Below are 21,334 nucleotides of genomic sequence, written 5' to 3' on the forward strand. Positions count from 1 at the left end.
AACAAGAGGGAGCAGTGCTTGGCTGAGGTAATGACAGAAAAATAAGCAGCTTCTGGAGTTCATTCACACTAAATAACAATCAATCTAAGCGTGACGCTTATTTTACTGGGTTTGTTTGTAAGTTTATTTAATGAAAAGTTAAAACATTGGTAATGTTCTGTAATTGTTGTAAATAAATGATACTCTTGTGAAAATTAACCATGGATTTACTATTGTACTATTGTGGTAACCATTATTATAGTAGCCATAGTTTTTTGGATCCCAGTTTTAATACAATTATCAATGGTTTAACTAGAGTAGGAATGTAGTATCATATAGTAACCATGGATATACTATAGTAATGTTGTAGTATCCCTGACTGTAGTAACAATGGATCATTTTGTGGTTACTACGGTTTTACTACAAATATCATGTTTAAACTATGGAACTATGATTAATGATCTATAATATCGATATAAAGATCAGTGGTTATTGTAGTACTAATATGGCTATTTTTTGTAAGGTTAAAAAAAGGTCTTATCATTTTCTTTTTATGCCTATAAAATAAAATAAAAAACAAAACATGGATTTTAAAAATAATATTTACCAATTTTATCCCAAGTATTTGCCGATTTTGCAGAAAAAGAATTGCAGTTTAATTATTTAATAGAGGTATCGTATTGATAATATTGGCCTTGATAATACTTTGTATCAGATCAAAGGAAACAAGTGGTATTGCACATGTCATCAAATCAACTGTTTTGAAATTAATTGGTGCCTCAATCAAACCACAAAATGTTTACATTATCCATAAAACAATTAGGTAGACCTCTCTCTTGATTTGAGTAGTTGAATTGACGTCTCTACATCAAACAGAGGCATTTCCAGCATTGAAGGACATCCGGGGCTTAGCCCAGACAATTTTATTTTCACACTAGCAACCACTTCTCTGTAGTCCAAAGCTGGTGAGAGGGTATTCTTTGAGTTTTGCTCTGGCTGGGCCTGTTTCTACAGTTCCTAAATCTTCCACTCTAGTACTATCCTCAACATCCTCTCTCCTCCCTGAATCATCTGTGATGCAAAAGAACAGATACAGCACATAACTTATTGCAAATCAGCTTCAAACAACTAATTCATCAAGTGCTACATATGTCAAATTGTAGACCAATATATGGCATGCGTTTTTAACAAATTGCTCACTTTACGGCAGGTATTGAATAAAAGTCCCCTTTTATGTGTTATAACTGTATATCAGTGATATATAATGTGATTTTAAATGAATTATTATTGATCAATGAACCTCTTTGTAAACCTTTTACAAAAGGAACGCTAATGTAAAGTGTTACACCACTTTTATGTTATAGGAGAGAGCAGGGATAGTTTGTAACACTTACGTTTTTCCTCATTTACTCAAAGTTTATATAAACAGTATATTAAATAACTTTGAGTAAATGAGGAAAAACGTAAGTGTTTTTCCTCATTTACTCAAAACTTTTTTTTGGTTAAGCTACCCATTATTTTAGGAGGTTTATTGGATTTAATTGTGCGTGCACATACCTAAAATGGCCATGGTGAGTGCGTGGACATTAAGTTATTTCTGATGTTACATTTCTTGTTAGTTAGTTATGCCTGCTCTCCCTTAAGTGTTGCATTTCTTTATTGTTCCCCTTCAGTCTCCGGGAATCTCCAAACAATAGTTGATTGTGCAATTCATAGAGGAGGCGACTACTTAAACAAACAAAGATGTATCAACTCTAGAGAGAAGATTTCTGCATGAAACCGGTACCTGTGCATTGTGATTTTCAAAGCCTGATGAGTCCAGGATGTGTTTTGGCACCACAGATGACCAAAAACATCTCCTCAGAGTGTCTCTAAATGAGAGAAATATCTGGAACTCAGTTGCACATTTAGCTTATTAATACATTCTGCTGGTGCTTTTTAGAGACTTTAACAAAATTTAGGATAAAATAAAACAGGACCAAAGTTCTATTCTTCTTAGATGGCTCAAGAGCAGTCTGCATTTAAAGCAAAGATTTGGAACTCACCCATACATTAAGCATTTTCATGAAAGTGGCATGAACAAGGTCCCTTAACCTCCTGAGACCCGAGCGTGACTGCTGTGACCATTTTCCATTTCCCTTTTGATTCGTATATAGCAGCACCCAATAAACATGCAAAATAAATAAATACATTCTAAAGCAAATTGTTTTCCTAAAAATGAATGTCCACAAATGTGGACAGCGAGACTAAGTTGTGCATTTTTAAATAATAGCAAGCTATAGAAAGACATAATTGTTTATTATGTTTCCAATGTTGGCTATTCATGTTTTTGAGATTTTCCAGAAATTACAGCAGGAATTAGTATAAAGTATTCAGATTCAATGTAATGGCCAGCATCATCCAATCACTGCCAACCATATTAAAATAAAATAATACATTATAAATTCTGAATCAATGTACTGATTATCATTGTCCCATGTCTGTCAAACATGTTGAGTGGTTCAAACATCATCTGTAGCCTGAAAGTGAACTTTTGGTCGGATTTTAGGAGTGAATACACTTGGCTGCATAGAGAGCTATAGATACTCCCTTGCTCCCTATTTAGTGAATGACTTAACCACCAGTGTGCTGTCTGTCTACACTGGTCTCAGAACAGTTTGAAATGCACCGTATTTTCATCCTAACTCCATATAAATCCTCTGAAAAGTGAAAATACACAGTTAATATAGGATTTCTAAGGAAAAAATGTGCTTAAGAACACATAAGTGTACATTGTGTTTAACAATGTGGCATTTCGCAATGAATCACTAAAATAAAAAAAATGGCTTATCGGATGAAACTAGAGTCTCTAATCTTTTGACTCAAACAGGTTTCAATGTCAAAACATTATTTGTTTTCTTAAGTCAATTTGTTATATGTTGATTTCCTTTTAAATAAATGTGTTTTTTTTTTCAGTGCTTAAAGGGATAATGTTCAAATGTCTGCACTGGTTATAAACTGTAATCATATTATTCTGGTAGCTATAAACATGTTGACAGTTTAAGTACAGTAATCTGCACAGCAATATTCTTGTCAGATTTTTGCTCCATAATGACAGTAGTTGACCCGAGAGAGAAAACGGACTGTAAAACACAGTTTATTCTAATCTAAGTACTTGAATTGCGTTAGGAATTACATTCTGACACATTTCGGAAGTTTCAGAACTTCATTCATCATTCTATATAATAAAAATAATGTAGTCCTTAAAAATCACTGACTAACACTCAATAAAATGTGTTACAGCAACATATTCCTATAAATGATTAAGAAGCGTGGAAGATAAAGTTGAGAAATCCTTCAAAAGGTCAGCAAAGGATACTGATCCTGCTTAGAAGACTGTAATGCTGCTTTGTGTCGCAACAGTGGGAGTTTACTTGATCTAACAGTGATATCAAGGAGTGCCTGGCATGTTGAAGATGAAGATTTACTGAGGTTCCTCAATTAGTTTACTGTTCCAGACAAAAAACTAAATGGAGCCAAGTGGAAAGAACAGCGCAAGTGGACCAGCCCAGCCAAAGACAAGAGAATTTGTAATCTGGCAAAATACAGAAAGTTTGTAATGCTACTTTGTGATAGGCTGAACTGTCATATGACAGCAAACACTTCCTAAATGCCTCATCCAAAAAGTAGAGATGCTAATCTTTCAGTATATAAAGAGATCCATATATATATATATATATATATATATATATATATATATATATATAACCTATTTATACTATTACCTTTGCTCATGCTTTCTTTGACCTAAAGGTGCTATTTTGAGAGAAGATTGTGACTCCACAAGGCCCAGACAGCCTGTGCTCACTGATCTTCCCAACAAACTGCTCTAAAAATAAATCTTCAACCATCTTAGCTGGTGCTTAGCTGGACTTACAAGCTTTCAATTTCAGCATGGGTATATTTCAGTTATATTGTCCATTTTGTTTACATTCACTATTAAAGAAATTATTTCAGCTAATGCTGGTATGAATTATACATTATAACATGTTCAATTACAGAAATCTAAATTTGACTTATCATTCGTTTTTCATCATTTTGGTCACATTTTAGCTTTTTAAAAATCAATGTACTCCATCAAGAAATATGATGTTAATATATTTTAATGCTAATGTTAATACACATTCAGTGAAAAGAAAAAGTAAGTGAACCCTTGAATTTAATAACTGGTCGATCCTCCTTGACAGCAATTACCTCAACCAAGCATTTCAAGTAGCTGCTGATTAGACCTGCACAATGTTCAGAAGGAATTTGACACTTCTTCCTTACAGAACTGCTTCAGCTCAGCCATATTCTTAGGATGTCTTGTGAACAGCTCTCTTGATGTCATTCCACAGCATGTCTATTGGGTTAAGGTCTGGGCCACTCCAAAAAGAGGATTTTCTTATTTGAAGCCGTTCTGTAGTTGATTTATTCAGTGTTTAGGGTCATTGTCCTGCTGCATCACTCTACTTCTACAGAGGTTCAGCTGGAGCACAGCCACCCTAACATTATCCTGTAGGATATCTGGATAATAGGTCCAGGTCCTAAAGTAGCCCCAAATCATCTATCATACTTCACTGTTTGGAGGATGTTTTCATGTTAGCATGCGTTGTGCTGCGTGTACTTCCCAAACAATTCAACCTTAAGTTTCATCAGTCCACAAAACATTTTCCCAGTAGCGTTGTGGAGTGTCAAGGTGGTCTTTGGCAAACTTCAGGCACGCAGCAATGTTTTTGTTGGAAAGCAGCAGCTTCCTTCATGCCTGTTTAATATTTTCCATATAGTAGACTCATAAACAGAGATGTTACCCAGTTCCAATGATTCCTTCAAGTCTTTAGCGGTAAATCAATCAATCAACATCTATCTGTCTGCCTGTCTATCTATCGATCTGTCTGTCTATCTATCTCTCTATCTATCTATCTATCTATCTATCTATCTATCTATCTATCTATCTATCTATCTATCTATCTATCTATCTATCTATCTATCTATCTATCTATCTATCTATCTATCAATTTACATGTTTGTTGTTTACAGTGCATGCCTTATTTGTATGTATTACTATTATTTACACTGATATAGAACAAGTGCTAAAATGGTACTGACTCTTTATGGCAGAAGTGTTTGTTATGGTTGAATGGCTAAATTGTAAAGAACAGAAGGGCATTATTCAATGATAAATGGATTGTGTAGATCTCGTCTGTGACACACATTACACGGAAACAGTAAAAACTTTTACTCTCAGCATGCAGTGAATAGATCTCGGTGCTGAACTTTTTGCCAATATGCTACTCAAACACTGGTGAGTGAAAACTAAAAAATGACCAGCCAATGGCAAATCACAGACAGTTTTATTTGCATATGTGAGTAATTTAATGTAACATCCACAAACACCTTTGACAAGTGAGGCGTGATGTAAGGTGATGAGTACAGTAAATGCAGCCATAATAATCTGATAATTATTTATTCATGGAGACAAGCAAATTATAATTTTGCATGTCACCATGTAATATGCACCAAAAATTGAAGTGATTTTTTTAAAAAATTTTATTGCTTATTTCTATAGTGAAAGAAAACTAAATTAGCTTTGGATACACATTCAAATTAATCTGAAAACTCTTTGTATTCTACTTATTTTAGCATTTAAATGCTATTAGACACTTGAAATAAATACAGTCAAACAATGCAACTGAAATAAAAATCAACATTAACTACCAACACTAAATACAGTAGTTTAATTTTACCTAGTGTGCACTTCATGTTCAAAAAAATCTTCATACTTTTATATATATCATAAACATTTAAAGGAATGGTTTACCTACAAAGAAAATTCAGTTATTATTTAGTCACCCTCATGTTGTCCAAATCCATATACGGTCGCTTTCGGTGAGGCACAGACCAAAATGTAAGCTATTATTTGTTTGTGCATGCAGAAGGTTTGCCATCAATGACACCATACACCAAAAGCCAAGTATAAATATGTGCTGAGAGCTCTGCTAGAATAGAAGATTATCTATGAATAACGACTTCAATTTCAATCTCTTCCACACATAAGGTTTCTTGTTACTTCTGAAGTATGACTTCTGAAAACTTGGAATATAGCACACAAGTCGTATGGACTTCTTTTATGTTGTTTTTTTGGACCTTCACAACACTTAGTCATTACGTGCTTTTGTTTTATGGAAAAGAGCAGCATGAATATTCAGCAAAACATCTTCTCTTCCACAAAGTTCCACCATCACAGGTTTGGAGCAACGTGAGGGCAAATAAATTATGACAGAATGGCATATTGGGTGAACAATCCCTTTAAATCAAAACCAAATTAAAACCATTTTTAATTGAATGTTGAATATTTAATTTGACATCTGCACTCTTTCAAACATTCTGCAGTTTCTCCAGTGTAAATTCTAGTATTTAAAAAGAGCAGAACCTCGAGTAACACATTTCAAAGAGGAAAAAACCTGCAGAGAAAATAAACATTCTTCCCTCAAGAGAAAATACACAAACATAAGCCATGCTGAGGTCACAAAGGTGACATGCACATATGTACACCTTCACGTAGCATGTAATTGGACAGATATTTATACAGCTGCCTGGAAGTACATTTGAAATAAAAAAAGTAGAAGAACAAATACTCAAAACAAATATGATTTTGGCCAAAAGACTTCCCATGAGACCCCAAACATGGAAGACAGGGTTAGATTTGGATGAAATGACGTCCAGGAGATAAATTATGGCAAATGAGGTAAAACACGGAAATAGAAACAGTCTCAAAAAATAAATTAAAATGTAGGCACATACCCTAAATGCTCATCTGTTTGTGTGGTTTAGTAGGGGTATGAGATTGAAATAAATGTTACAAGATACTAATATACAGTACAGCCATACTAAATTATGATGTCAACTAAAGAAAATAAACAGAATAACCCTACATCATGAAACATCTGTTGTTCAACCTTTCTGTTTGTTCTTGGGATGCTGAAAAGTTCAACCATAATAATCCAGGATCAAAATGACCCAGGTTTGACTTTTCCAAGTGTGAGAGGTCTAAATGAATGTTGACCAACTTATCATTGCTTTAGGTCAAAAGCATTTCTTAGTTTGATTTACTGTATATTGTTATTTAAATAGATATTATCTCAAGTGGACCACTGTGAATAATTTAAATCTACAGTTAAATGTCTGTGAAGTCTGAAATATTATAAGTTAACTGTTGTGATGAGTGAAGACAACAATGAGGGGTAACAAACAGAACAGCTTGTACTAGCCATAGGATATACTGGCTTTTTAATCATAAGAGATTCCAGATGTGTAAGAACAGTGTTTTAAATCACAGTAGTTATTACTATAAATAAAAAGAAACAGGCTTGTATTTGAGCAGTTGTTGCAGTATAAGTCATGCATGGTATTCTTTGTTGGATAGAAATGGTAGAAAACAAGCGAGAAGCTTTGCTAGAAAACAGACCTAAAGGTCCTCCATGTTATAAGAGAAGAAATTGATCAACTAAACCAACGTGCAAATTCCTATGGCCAGAGAACAATGTGAACCAAGATCTGTATCACCCTTCACCCATCCATTGTACTGAAGCATGATTCACAGCGGTGAAGGATTTCATGTGCTGATTATTAAAGGCACTTGTTGATGTTTGTGGTCCTATAATTTTCAAATCCATCTTAATTTTGTTATTGTTGTATGTTGTAACAGTCCACATGGCTTGACAAATAAGTGCTAAATGTATTATAGTATTATTATTGCTGCTGTCAAGATTACATTTGCTCTGGCAAGGATGCTGGCAGTACAATTCAGGCTTTTAAAAACCTCTTTCTGAGTTTTTTACTTTTATTTGAGGAAGTAGCATTAAAACGGAATAAATGAAAGAAATTCATATCATTATTTTATGCGTGGTTGTTAATAATATTTTTCATTTGTCATGATTAATTGCCCTTAAACATACACATAAGTCAGTGATTTTGACCGTGGCATGATTGTTGGTGCAAGACATTTACTCAGAATAGTGCCAAAAACAAAAACATCCATTGAGTGGCAGTTCTGCGGACAGAAACACCTTGTTGATGAGAGAGGTCAATGGAGAATGACCAGACTGGGTCGAGCTGAGGGTAAGACATACCCTTGCTGCCTGATATGGCAATCTGTATGATGTCACAGGTATGTGGTGGCCTCACGATTCTCACGTCCTTTGGCCTGGGCTACAGCTACATTGATGCACTGCAGCCATTCTTCAGCATGCTTCTCGTCTTGAGCCTTCAGCACGTAGGTCTTGCTGTCAGTGAAGATCTCAAAAGCTCTGGGCAGCCCGCGGTCACGCCTCTTCTTTGGAACCACCTTAACGCTTTGCACTTTGCTTAGTTCAATAGTGCTGTTGTCAAGTTCATCCTTCTGTGAGTACAAGAGGAGTAAAGAGGTTAGAGGAAAGGAAGCTTAATGCAGTGTTTCCACACTTTTTGATCAATTAATTTCCATGGCCTTTCCAGTTGTTTGTGATTACTGAATAAGGATTATTATTATTTTTATATAATTTAAATTCAGATTGATTCCGAGTGCAATGAAATTCATGATCGCTCCTAGGAGACTGCAGATGGGTCGTTGACACCATCACTTTGGCCTATCACACCCAGGCCATGCCCACCCCCTTGCAGGTTTGAGCACACTCAACGAGAAGTGTGGCATCCTCATTGGCACTGGCCAATGGCACCTCCCTAGCAGACATATGCAGAGCAGCGGGCTGGGCAACGCCCAATACCTTTACGAGATTCTACAATATCAGGCTTGAGTCGGTCTCGTCCCGTGTTCTCTCAGGTCCGAGCACGTAGAACACGGGAATGCGGAACGTCTGACCAGGTGTTCCACTTGTACATAGCGCCTTTCTCCTCCACTGAGGAGATTACATGCACTCTTTCGCCCAGGAGAGTCCACTAAACTTGCACTCCCTGAATGTTCTTCCTCCCTAGCCCTCTGGTCCACGAATTCAGCATAGGAATTCCCCAACCAGACCCATGACGGGTACCAATTACTCTGTACTGGAATAGGTGCTCCACAAGATGGTGTGTATTTTCTGCAGTACAGTCCCCCTACTGGTGGACCCGCGTCTCCCTTGGGCATTCCCCACATAAATATATATATATATATAAACACATACAATAGTCAGTTACGGTCCTCAGATCTGATTGGACGAGAGACGTTGGGCGGCTGTGGCTCAGGTGGTAGAGTGGTTAGGCCACTAATCGCAGGGTTGGCGGTTTGATTCCTGGCCCACCCAACTCCGCATGCCGAACTGTCCTTGGGCAAGACCCTGAACCCCAAGTTGCTCCCAATGGCAGGCTAGTGCCTTGCATTGGTGTATGAATGTGTGTGTGAGTGGGTGAATGAGACGCAGTGTAAAGCGTTTTGAATACCATTAAGGTTAAAAAGGCGCTATATAAGTGCAGACCATTTACCATTTACATTCCATGAGCCCTGATGGTCTGACACCATCAGCACTTGGACTCTTCACTGTGTGTATCACTCTGCTTGTGTTCATGCCATACTTAACTAAAGTGTAAGAGCAGTGCGGAACTGTTAAGAGCTATGGTTTGTCTTTTTGTTTTAACATTACATATGTTAGCCAGCAGGTGGTGGCAAAAGATAATTTTTGTGTGTATTATGAGCCAGTTGGTGATGTGAAGTGAATCCGTCAGTCATTGTTTACATACAACAGTGCTTAGTGATCGCTCATATTACTACATTACTAAAGCTAGAAAATAGCTTTAAACGGCTTTAAACTAACAACTTCAGCATTACGGCTCATCACAGCTGAGAGACACAACAGACTGATTAATTACACAATGGGTGCTGTTTAAAACGGAGGACATTGCAGTCTCTATAGTGAAAGACTCTTGCGTACTGGCTACCATGAAACATGGAGAAATACCCCCGCTTGGACGCTATTTTTCCACTGAGAAAGCTGATCTTCAGAAAGCTGACAGCATCTCTGCTTGGGTGTGGCAACAGGTGATTGCACACGCTCCATCTCTCTCTCTCTCTCTCTCTCTCTCTCTCACATACACACACATCCATCCTTGTTTATCCAATAACTTATTCGAAACAGCACATGCCGTGATACTATTTCTGAAGTGACATTTTGGAATTACTAACGGAGGCTTGGATGCATAATTTGTTTTGAACCAGCAACGGCAGATTCTCATCCGTCATGTAATTAAGTAGTTCCATGCACTAAAGTAATTCACACGCACGCACGCACGCACACACACACACACACACACACACACACATAAAAAAAAGCTTTGGTCATTATAGAGGATCTTTCCTATCCTCTAAACTGTCACTTTCATTTATTACCATCAGGAAGGCGTTATAAGCAACCACAGGCAATCAAAAATGTATATCAGATGTAATTTGTCCCAAATGTTGTTAAATGCATATATGTATATGCATGTGGGAATATGCTTGTCTAAGTGATATGGAACCGTTATGTGGTCAAGACCTGGAACTACTTCATAACCGTTGGTTTACTGAAAAATTATTGCACACATTACAATGTTTTTCAACCAATCAGAATCAAACAAACCAAAGTTTATGTCTTTGTTCATTGATTATCTTTTCCTCTGACGTAGCTCTCATCTGGAGCAAGGCCAGTATTAATTACCATCCACTTTTGTGTGCAAAATGGACATTCTGCCTCATTGTGTGTCTCACAGACAAAGAAAACAATATGGCATTGTAACAACATAAGGGTGAGTTCATGAAAACATCATTTTCATTTTTGGTTGAAGTCTTCCTTTAAGAGATGCTTGTGGATTAGTATGTTCAGCTGTATATACAGTGAATAACACATGTTTGATATCCTGTGAATGTGACACCTACTGATTTTCCTCTTCGGAAGAGGAGCTGATTGCCAGCTAGGGTGAAGTAACGCGTTTTCCACCGTTTGATGAACTTCCAGCGCACCTGCTTCTCCTTCAGCTTCCCCTCAATGAGTGGCTGACCATCCTGATTAACAACTGAGAAGAAAGAGTCAAATGGAGATGGTTATTAACAGATAAATTAGTCTTTCTTGCAACATCAGAACCTTGAATATTTTGACACTTAAGACTCTTAAAAATGAATAAATGTCATTGCAATACATAACAAAATATCAAAGCAAGTGCCATCTATTTAAAGAAACATCTCACAAGAAGAATCTATTCGGTTTTAAATGAAAAACAAAAACAATAGATATACTGTTCAAAATGAAGATGAAAAGCATTTGGACACTTTCTAGTTGTCAGGTGTTGTTGGAACATGTTTATATTTAATGTGCTGAACTCTACCTGCGGTTACTCTGCTAGGACACCTGCCTGAACTTGAGGGGAGCTCACTTCATACATCCACTTCAAAAATCACTTTGACACTAGCTAGTAAAAATGTCTAAGAATAAAAAATTACATTTTGGTCTGTGCCTTAAACATAGATATCATATGGCATCAGAAGCCTTAGAATATAGCAACAAGGTCATATTGACTACTTTAAAGATGCTTTTTCATCTTCTTCAGAGCTTGACAGCCCCTGGTCACCATTTGCTTTCAATGCATTGAAAAGAGCTGCGTGAACAACTCCTGAAACATCATACAGGTTTGGAATGACATGAGGGTCAGTAAATGATGACAGAATATTAGTTTTGGGTGAACTATCCCTTTAACACTACCCAAAAGAATCATTTAGTCTCAGAGGCCACCTCTTCCTGACCAACACCTTCCTGAGCTACCTAGATAGACAGAATTACAGCTAACATCCTCTCATTAGGTAAACAAAAGATGCTGATCATCACTACATCTGTTCAGATGTTCTGAATACTGTGTCTCCTGCCTGTGTTTACTGGCTCTGTGTGAACTACACAACGCATTTCACAGACCTCTCTCATGGGGCTATTTCTGTTAAACAGGAAGCAGGGTTATAGCTCTTCCAGGATGGTACAAAGCAACCTATTGTTTGAATTTTCTATTTTTTCAAGAAGAAAAGCAGATGAGAATCTATAAGGCTTTGATAGCCCACTTAAATTTCCAACTGGCAGAAGGTGCCCCTGGGTCCATTACAAAACACTGGAGCACCGATTAACACTGGGGCAGAAATGACTGGTCTTGACCTGGCCTCGATTTCCTGGAAAAGGGAAAGGGCATGAGCAACGTCATTTGTTTATTTGATGAAATGAAGTTAGTATAATAATTGAATTCTACAAAATCATACACCTGTACACAAGCAGACCAGTGAATATTGAAAGTTTTAAGTTTGGTAACTATGGACAACCAAACATTTTGTCAAAATTATCAAATGAGTAAACAAACAAACACATATTAAAGATAGAGCTTTGGAGGAGATAAAGTAGGGATGGAACATACTGGTTGTTTCAACCCAAAACGTTATGCAGATGTCTAAAGATACAGTGTTGGCAATGGCAGATAATTGAATTAGTGTGTGTTTATCCCACAAGCAACATAATAATTCTCTATTATGAAATCCAAATCTCTTCTATTTAATTTTTATGCTTCTCTCCCTCCTTCATTATCTCTGCCTTTATATACAGTATGTGTGTGTTAAAGGGGCTAAACAAATATGATGTATGTTGTGTTGAGAGTGTATGTTCTCTGAATTAAAAGCGTCTGTGCTGCATGACATTTTCCCCATGAATAATTTCTGTACTCTATTTATATTATTGTCCATACAATACTGTACTTGAGAATTATTTTGGCTGTTTGTGGTCATGAAAGTCAAGCCAAGTCCTTTTTATTTGAATAGTGCTTTTCACAACACGCATCATTTCAAAGCAGCTTTACAGGAAATCATGCATAACAAAATAATAATAATAATAATAATAATAATAATAATAAAATCTTATTGTGTTGTTTGATTAAATATGACTTTAAATTGTGTATAAAAATTAAACAATTAAAAAATAATTGAAGTTAGAACCCCAGTGAGCAAGCTGAAGGCGACTGGCTACAGTGCAGCTGCAGGTAGTGCTAAAAGCAGAGCCAAAACCGATAAAGTTTGGTCTTTGGGAATTTAGCTCTTTCTGAAATTAGAAATTGCCCCAATTTCCATATTATCCATCATAAAGAGTATGTAATTAGAATAATTGCCTAAAAAAAAATCACAATATGTCTAAAATAGTATGCCAAAGGTTCCTGGATGTTAAACGGTTTATATTGTGTGTATAGATGCACAGGGGTGTTCTAGAGACTCTGGGGGCCCCATGCAGAAAGGGCCATTTGCTCTTCCTCTTGCTTTCTTTGCTCTTTGCCCAGACGGGTAAATCTGCTTGATGGTCCATCATTGAATTGCCGCTCTTAAACTACAAAACTTTTGACAGCAAGCTCGTAGCATGGGGGCCCCTTTAGGGGGGTTCCGGACATATGATTGCAGAGTCTTGTACCATGAAATAATTTAAGGGGGTTCCATGTTGTCGTTGCTGTGGTCCAATGTAATAGCCGCCCTTGAGGGGGCCCCCTTCCAGCTTGGGGTCCCAGGCAATTGCCTGGTTTGCCTACCCCATTGCAACGTCGCTGTACATGCATGCTTATTCGGTAAATGTTTCTCATAACCAGGGTCAGAAATTAAGGGGGTCTGGGCAAAAATGGCACTTTTTTAATTGTAAAATCTGATTTAGTTCTTAATTTTCTATTACAGTCATAGTTATACTGTATGCATTTTCACATTAAACATGAGTTTAAAGAGTCCATTTTTAGGGTAAGAGGTAATAAACTCTCATTCTTGAGAATTTGTATCAAAAATTATTAAACTGAAGCATTTCACATAAATGGATGAGACACCATTAGTTTAGAAAAAAAATGCCCCTATATAGGTAAAAATGCCCCTAAAATTTTTGTCTGGGGGCAAATATTGCCCAATGATATGAGAGTTGATTTCTTACACAGCACATAACACATTGCACAATAAAGAGGAGTTGATGTTTTGCTTTCAACTTTTTCAGACAAACAAGCCAAAGCCATTAACATTTACACGTTCTACCAGTTAAGCTACAGCAACCCCTAAATCTGAAAACAAAAACTTTAGTTATAATGATTTTTTTTAAGGTAATGAATTTGATTAGATGCTTAAACTTACATGCAAATGCAAACAGTGCATGCCTAAAAGGTTTGTGGTGTCAATATTCCCATGAAAATGGAAAAAACGGTAAAGAGCATAAACTCGACAGGGAATGTTACCAACTCCATTATTTACATTTATGCATTTGGCAGACACATCTATACAAAGGAACTTACAGTGCATTCAAGCGATCAATTTTATCTGAATGTACACTTCCTGGGAATCAAACCTAGGGATGCACATTGCTAGTCACCGTGGGGAAGGTCAGTATTATGATAATGCATGTTATAGATTATTCTCTGGGCACTGGCCAGCGTTCTGCTTTACTGTTGATTTAGAGTAACCAAAGAAAGAAGCTCCAACAGTTCAATAGTTTCCAACAACCCCTGCTGAGAATGTACTCAACTTCTTCAATAGACTTTGGGGTCTCAAAAATTTCAGCAAAGATGGAAAACATCCAACTCCATGTTGAAAGGAGAATGCAGGATTCGTTCAGGAGTATATTTGGGGCTTAGAGTGGTAGAAATGTCACTAGATATGCTTTAGCTAAACTAAATATTTAAAAAGGTTTTAAATGAGATGAGTTCAAAATTATTTATTTATTATTTATTATATTTTCCATGAGCTAATAAAGTCTCTGGTCTCTGAAGTCATAGTTTCCAAGCAATAAATGACACAAAACAAGCGCACAATGACACAATCCATAAAAAAAAAAAAACATATTCCACAAAGTTAAGCCAACAGTTGTCAAAGTGAAAGGCCAGAGCATGTACCCTGGTGCGGAGAATGATAAAAAGTAATAATAAAGCTCTGAGTAAAACTAGATATAAATGTTATTTGTATTTAAAGAGAATTTCTAAACATGTAAGCCTGCATCTTACTTACTTTTAGACATTTTTAAATGTTACAACAGGTCAAATAAATTATAAATATATCAATACATATAGGGCCAGAATAAAACTTTAAGCCATCTTTAAAAGTTTTTTTTTTTTTTTTTTCAGTAAATGTATTTTTTATAAATGATATTTTATTATAAACCAGATTTTTGAAGCAGAGAAGAAAGGCAGAAAATGCCCAAATCCAGATGTGCAAAGCTTGTCACATCATACCCAAAAAGACTGTATTCGCCAACAAAGGTGCTTCAACTAGGTACTGAGTTAAGGGTTGGAATACTTATGTCAATGTGATATTTCATTTTTGTATTTTTAATAAATTTGCAAAGTTAACAAAAACCTGTTTTTTTGCTTCGTCATTATCAGGTATGGAATGTAGATTGATGAAAACAATATGAACAAATATGAAAACAATGAAGGGGTCTGAATACTTTCTGAATGCACTGTATATATAGTTATAATAATTTATGAGAAAATCACATTCTGGGTGGACCCAATCTTTGACATATACTACAGTCAGCTAACTGGTATATTTATAACTCTTGATGACCGTTAAAAGGAAGACTGCTTCATATTGGTTGTTACTGAAGTAAAGGCGTGTCATTACGTGTCCCCTTGTTCAAATTTGTCATTCATTTCTGAGCCAAAAACAACGAGGTAGATCACTCTCAAACTGTGTATCGTATGTACTTCACACAAGACTTCTGTCAGACCACAACACTGCCAAAGCAGGTTATTCCTGTCAAAAATCATTCACCTCGCTCTATTAAAATTCATTACAACTCTCTGCTAATGGAAACTGTGCCACACACCAAAAAAGGAGACCGGGGCAAAATACTTGCTACTAACGCTTGTTTAATGAGTGGCACTCTTTATTTAGGTTTCAATGACTCTTTTATTTTAACCTTGGTTGCTGGTTGGTACAATATAAAAACATTTCTGGTCTCATTAAAGTGTCTCTTCATTGCCTAAACATGATTTCATACAAAGGTCTCCATCAAAATGTAATGTACCGTAACAATCCAATGCTCACCACCAAAAGAAGCAGTTAACTATTTTTAAATCCAACTCAGTGTGAGTAAAAATACGCAGAGCTGGATTTAAAAGTAGAAAAACATGAAGATTAACAGCTCCTCAATATTTATGCTTTTTGTTTTTAGTAAAAGAAAGCCCCAAAAGCCTTGAAGGCTTTGCACAGTTACAGTTACACAGCACAGTTCTGTCTATATCATATACAGTATATACATTATGGATATAGTGCTTTCAGTCAATTAATTCAGTCGCTATTCAGTCGCTATTAATCGCATAATTTTTGTAATTAATCACAAGTGCTGAAATTTGACACTATTTCTTATCTTGTCAAAATACATTTATTTCCATTTTAGGAAAGAAAGCAAAACAATATGTAACAATACAATGCTTTATTAACATTTTCCAAACAAAGCCTTCAACAGTATTAAGATAGAAATGCACTAAAATAGCACCAATTCAAGTAACATTAAACATTTCCCAAAGTCTAATAGAGAGTTTGACTAATTTAAAGAACTATTCCCCACATAGGTTGCATATTCATTACAACAGGCATTAAATCTCTCAAACTCTCATCCTCCACTATGTTAATCTGTCAGTAGACTATGTGGCTATTCACTTTCTTACAGCAATCGTGAAGCTGCTTTCATCATTCGAGTGAGTGCATCACTGATTTGAACTCTGGGTTTTGGTGATAGTTTGGTGTGATTTTGTGGTTATTAAAATAGGCTGAAAAATACCTGATATATATATATATATATATCGCAAGTGCCATCTGGGCATTTTTTGTTGTTGTTGTTTTTTTTGTTTTTTTTTTACATCAAATAGCGCTAAGAGCTCCTTTCTCCATCATTTTATCACTGAATGGGAAATGCTGTCATAGATTCTTTTCTTTACTGAGATAACAACATCCGTGGTTCTTTCAAAGGAGAGAGCATAACAGTCAACTAGCGTGTTACAACAGGACTGACCATAGAATGTATATGAGACCGTTGTTTGTGAAGTGTGCGTCAGTGTTAAGACTCCGGGCAGACACATTACAAAGGTTCTGCCCTTCACACCACTGTTAATGGTGTATTAACGGTAAATGTCTTAATCGTGATTAAGAAAGATTAATGCGTTAATTCTGACATCTCTAATATATATATAAATATATATACATTTTTTTAAATGTCATACTGAATGACGCTAGAAACTCAACTCAAACAGGTTTTAATATAAAAACTTAATGAGGTTTCTTACCAGATGTAGTTTTGTTGCAGACTTAACTAAGCTGACATCAGCAGTATGATGTTTTGTCACATGACACAGTGTGTCAAAAGTTTAACCCTTTAGTGACAGACTGATCTCAGTTCAGGAGACTCTAAGCTTTTTAAATTATGCACATATGCACAACTATATATACTGAATATATTAGTTGTTTTAAAGCAGTAGGCAGAGTACCACTGCTCCCTATACGCATATTACAAATTCTGCATTGGACAACTACCTAGTGGGGCACCATATTACCTTAGGGGGACACCAGAAACCGGCTGGCCATACTCACACGTTATACATTATTCAAGGACCAGATACCAGTTGAGGAACACAAACGATCGCCTCACGCTTGCACTACTTCTCGCACAACTCCAACCCACCTGTCCGACGATCGCGGAGCTCCTCGTAGTGCATCAATTTGACCAGCCCCATCCCTGAGTAGGCAGTAAGAGCCAAGCAGTAGCAGACTATGTTACAGTGAAGCGTGAGACTTTACTGTGGTAAAATCACATTAACGCAGTCTCAAGTGGCTTATTGCTTTAATAAAACAGTGGCAACAACACTATAAAATACACCAATATTCAATAAATAGTTATACTTATTAACAATAATCAGAATAAACTATTCTAACACCAAGTAATATAGTTCATTAGCCTAACTGTAGGCTGTTAATGGTTGCCAAGTTAATGGTATTAACTTGGTGCATTGATAAAGAATATGCAGTTATAGGTGCAGGTTTTCCTGCATTTATTGGTTATCACAATATGTCCAATAAAACACATTTGTTTTACAACAACAACACTTTATCTCCATTTTATCCCCATTTATTCCTTTGACGTTTTAAAATGGCAAGTAAATATGTTTATATGGCAAAAATTACCTGATATTTTCTAGTTTTCCACGACCCTTGGTTCCCCGTTCCATATTTCCATGCATGGTTTTAAGGTCATAATATCAGTCCGATAGCAAAGGTTACCGATAAGCAATGGCAAATCCTTATAGGGAATATCTGCACTCTTACAGTTATGTGAGTGGTTTGATTTCTACTAACATATGCCTATGGTTTGGTAAACCTCCACTGGTTTCAAGTAACACAATTGGCATTACACATAAATGATTATCCACTTAGAAGACATTTTTTAAACCCCACTGCGCAAACTGCCCCTACAGCATTGCAAAAGCTCTGTTAAGCACATGGAAATTATGCCATGTTTTAGAAAATCTATGCTGAGGCCTACCATAGAAAACCATATTAAAAGGACTTTTTTTATTTTATTTTGAAAGTGTTTCAAACATCTATAAATGATCTCAGATGAAACAGACAAGTTCCATGTGCACTAATTTACAATATGCCTCATTGTTGTTGGTTGAATATTCAAGCCAGAGGCGAGAACCTTCTCAATAGAATCTAATTGCTTCTTGTGGAAACACCCAACCAAAAAGCACATGTGTATGCCTGGAGAAGATGCAGAACCAAATAATAGCAATTACAGATGCACTTGAATGGGATCAGAAAACTGAATCGAACAGGAAACCAGGGGCTCTTTGACTGAGCGAGAAACATCGTAATGCTGGACTGAAGTAAATTATCTCAGCTACAGCAGTGAAAGGAACTATCTCTTCCTTTAGTTCCTGTTTCTTTCTCCACCTTATGAGAAGCAGATTTCATTAATTTGGTGTACTCTTTTGTAGTAATGAGTTCAGAGGGCTCAAGACGTACAGGACATCTGGAATCCTGATGTGCTTCATCAAAATCATGTAGCTGCAAGTCATTAGCTTTAGTGAAGGATCAAATATAACTAGTAAAATCAGCTGTAAAAGGCCTCTCTCTCTTTAATAATTTACTTTGAGTCACCTAAACAAAGAAATGACCATGTACTTACTGCAGTAAAATACAATTATCACTCATCCTCAGAGTACTTTATCCTGTACCGTACACAAAATATTTATTTACCGGGGAGCCAAACACATTCAAACAAAAAACATTCAACCAGACTTTACAGAATTCAAACGAATTTACTTTACCCATGTGGTGTGTACAAAACCAGACTGGGCTGTATTTCCCATAAGCATCACAAGCTTAAGTTGATCACAGAGACCATTGAAGCCAATGGTTTCTACTATCTACTTAGGCTTACGATGCTCTTGGGAAACGCAGCCCTGAACTATAATAAGTTCTAAAAATACTCCTCCAGAATATTATTTTGGTACAAAAAACTCATATCAAACAGGTTAAACTGTTGCCATCTATGTTTCTTGTTAACAGCTGTGAGATGCCAATACTTGCAATGGTTATCACTTTGTCAACCATGGCAACGAGAGTGACACCTGTATTCTGATTGCACACAGAACATGTAAACACAGGAGACAGATCTGCGCTCATTCAGTGATGTAATGGGGTCTTTTAATGCGGGTTTCATTCCCAGAAACTTTGCAGTGCACATGTGGCAATAAAGTAGCAATGCTCATTTACCTGTGGCCTTCTCTGGGTTACTGCACATGAAACAGAGCCATCTTCCCTCCTCTTCACTGTAGCTGAACAGATCAAAAAAACGAACCTCCTCCAGATGGACATGCAAACTGTCTACATCCTGTGAGCACATACAGAGAGAGAGAGAGAGAGAGAGAGAGAGAGAGAGAGTGCAATTGGCTACTTGATTTTACGAACGTTCCATGATTGTCAGACGTCACTGGTGGGCGATGGTATTTCCGGTCTAACGCTACGTTAGGTTCATCGACGACGCCGGTAACTGTCAGGTAAGACTAGGACCAGATAAACATGGCTTTCTACACCAGATCCCTTCAACATCTGCCAAGGATAACGATAAATGACGTACACCGAATAATTCAAGCGTCATCACCGGCTCCCAAGAGCAAGAGGGAAAAGGGTTTCAAGATATACATCTCTTCATTCATTGACAATTATGAAGGTAAGTTATGCTATGTCTTTAGCTAGCTGTAGCCCTAACGTTAGCGATGATGCTAGGTAACGTTAGGCTAGAAAGTAACCTTTACAAAATACTTATTAAACGATTAATTTTAGTTGTTGGTCACATGTGGTTTATTATATGTTCATTTTACTATCTGACATTGAATAAATGTATGGGCGTTTCTTCAACAAGGGGCACTTTTAGGCTTGTGAAGTTGAATAAAAAAACTTGTTCAAAAGTCACGTAACACAGTCTCATAAGTTTAAATTATTTGTCTAGTTTTAAGGTCTGTAAGAGGACAAACTTAGATTACAAGAGAAGTTACGAGACTGTGTTAGTCTCATAACTAAGAAGTTATGAGTTATTCTGTTTTTAAATAACAGCATTGAAATGTCATTTCCACCACATCTCAATGCTGTTATTTAAAAACAGAATAACTTATGTCAGTCAAGAATTGTCTAGGATCATTTTTGTAACTAGTTTTATCAGTTTTTCCACAATGTACAATAATTATACATTTGTCAATGAGATAAATTAACTGCCCTAAGGACCAAACGGTGAACTGTACACCTGTCACACTCTGAAATGTAATACTGATTTGGGCAAGAGCTTATTAGAAAATAAATGACTTGCATTTTTATATTAAGTAGAGCATGATCTCGTAAATTGTGGATACATTTTTAATGTGTGATGAGAACTTTTTAAATATTTTTTAAAAATGTGTGTGGTGATGGAAATGACAGGGTGGTGATGGAAATTACAATGAATTAACGTGAATGTAGAGAAACAGTGGAGATGTTTATTAGAAAAACAATTAAACTCATCACACTCAGTAAACTCAATTCACAAAGCCATTAAACATAACCACAACTGTTTTTAGTGTAGTGCTGAGTTTGATGTATACAACTGATTTGTCTCACAGGTGAACGGTTACAGTGCGTGTAAATAACTGACACAACTTATGGCAAGGCAAAAATATAAGCAATAAATGATGCAACAAAATTGAATTTTCATTCATCTAAATGAAATCAATTAATATAAAAGTATAATTTAGAAATAAAAATAATATTATAATCTAAATATAAAAAGTATTGTAATGTATTATAATATAAAAAGTATTACAC

The 21,334-nt window shown here is 36.2% G+C and overlaps 1 protein-coding gene across 2 annotated transcripts in view; it reads right to left on the reverse strand.

The window, feature by feature from the left end:
- Positions 1-7,910: 7,910 nt before the first annotated feature.
- LOC127662005 (ventricular zone-expressed PH domain-containing protein-like) overlaps positions 7,911-21,334 on the reverse strand; it is a 160,784-nt gene continuing 147,360 nt past the window's right edge. For both annotated transcript variants that reach the window (XM_052153016.1, XM_052153015.1), the window contains exons 12-14: positions 19,754-19,871; positions 10,883-11,019; positions 7,911-8,398 (exon numbers count right to left, since the gene is read on the reverse strand). In XM_052153016.1, the coding sequence (XP_052008976.1) occupies positions 8,162-8,398; positions 10,883-11,019; positions 19,754-19,871 (492 nt within the window). In that variant the 3' untranslated portion in view covers positions 7,911-8,161. The remainder of the gene's footprint in view (positions 8,399-10,882; positions 11,020-19,753; positions 19,872-21,334) is intronic.

Source organism: Xyrauchen texanus, chromosome 21 (assembly GCF_025860055.1).
Source record: "Xyrauchen texanus isolate HMW12.3.18 chromosome 21, RBS_HiC_50CHRs, whole genome shotgun sequence".
Classification (NCBI taxonomy): domain Eukaryota; kingdom Metazoa; phylum Chordata; class Actinopteri; order Cypriniformes; family Catostomidae; genus Xyrauchen; species Xyrauchen texanus.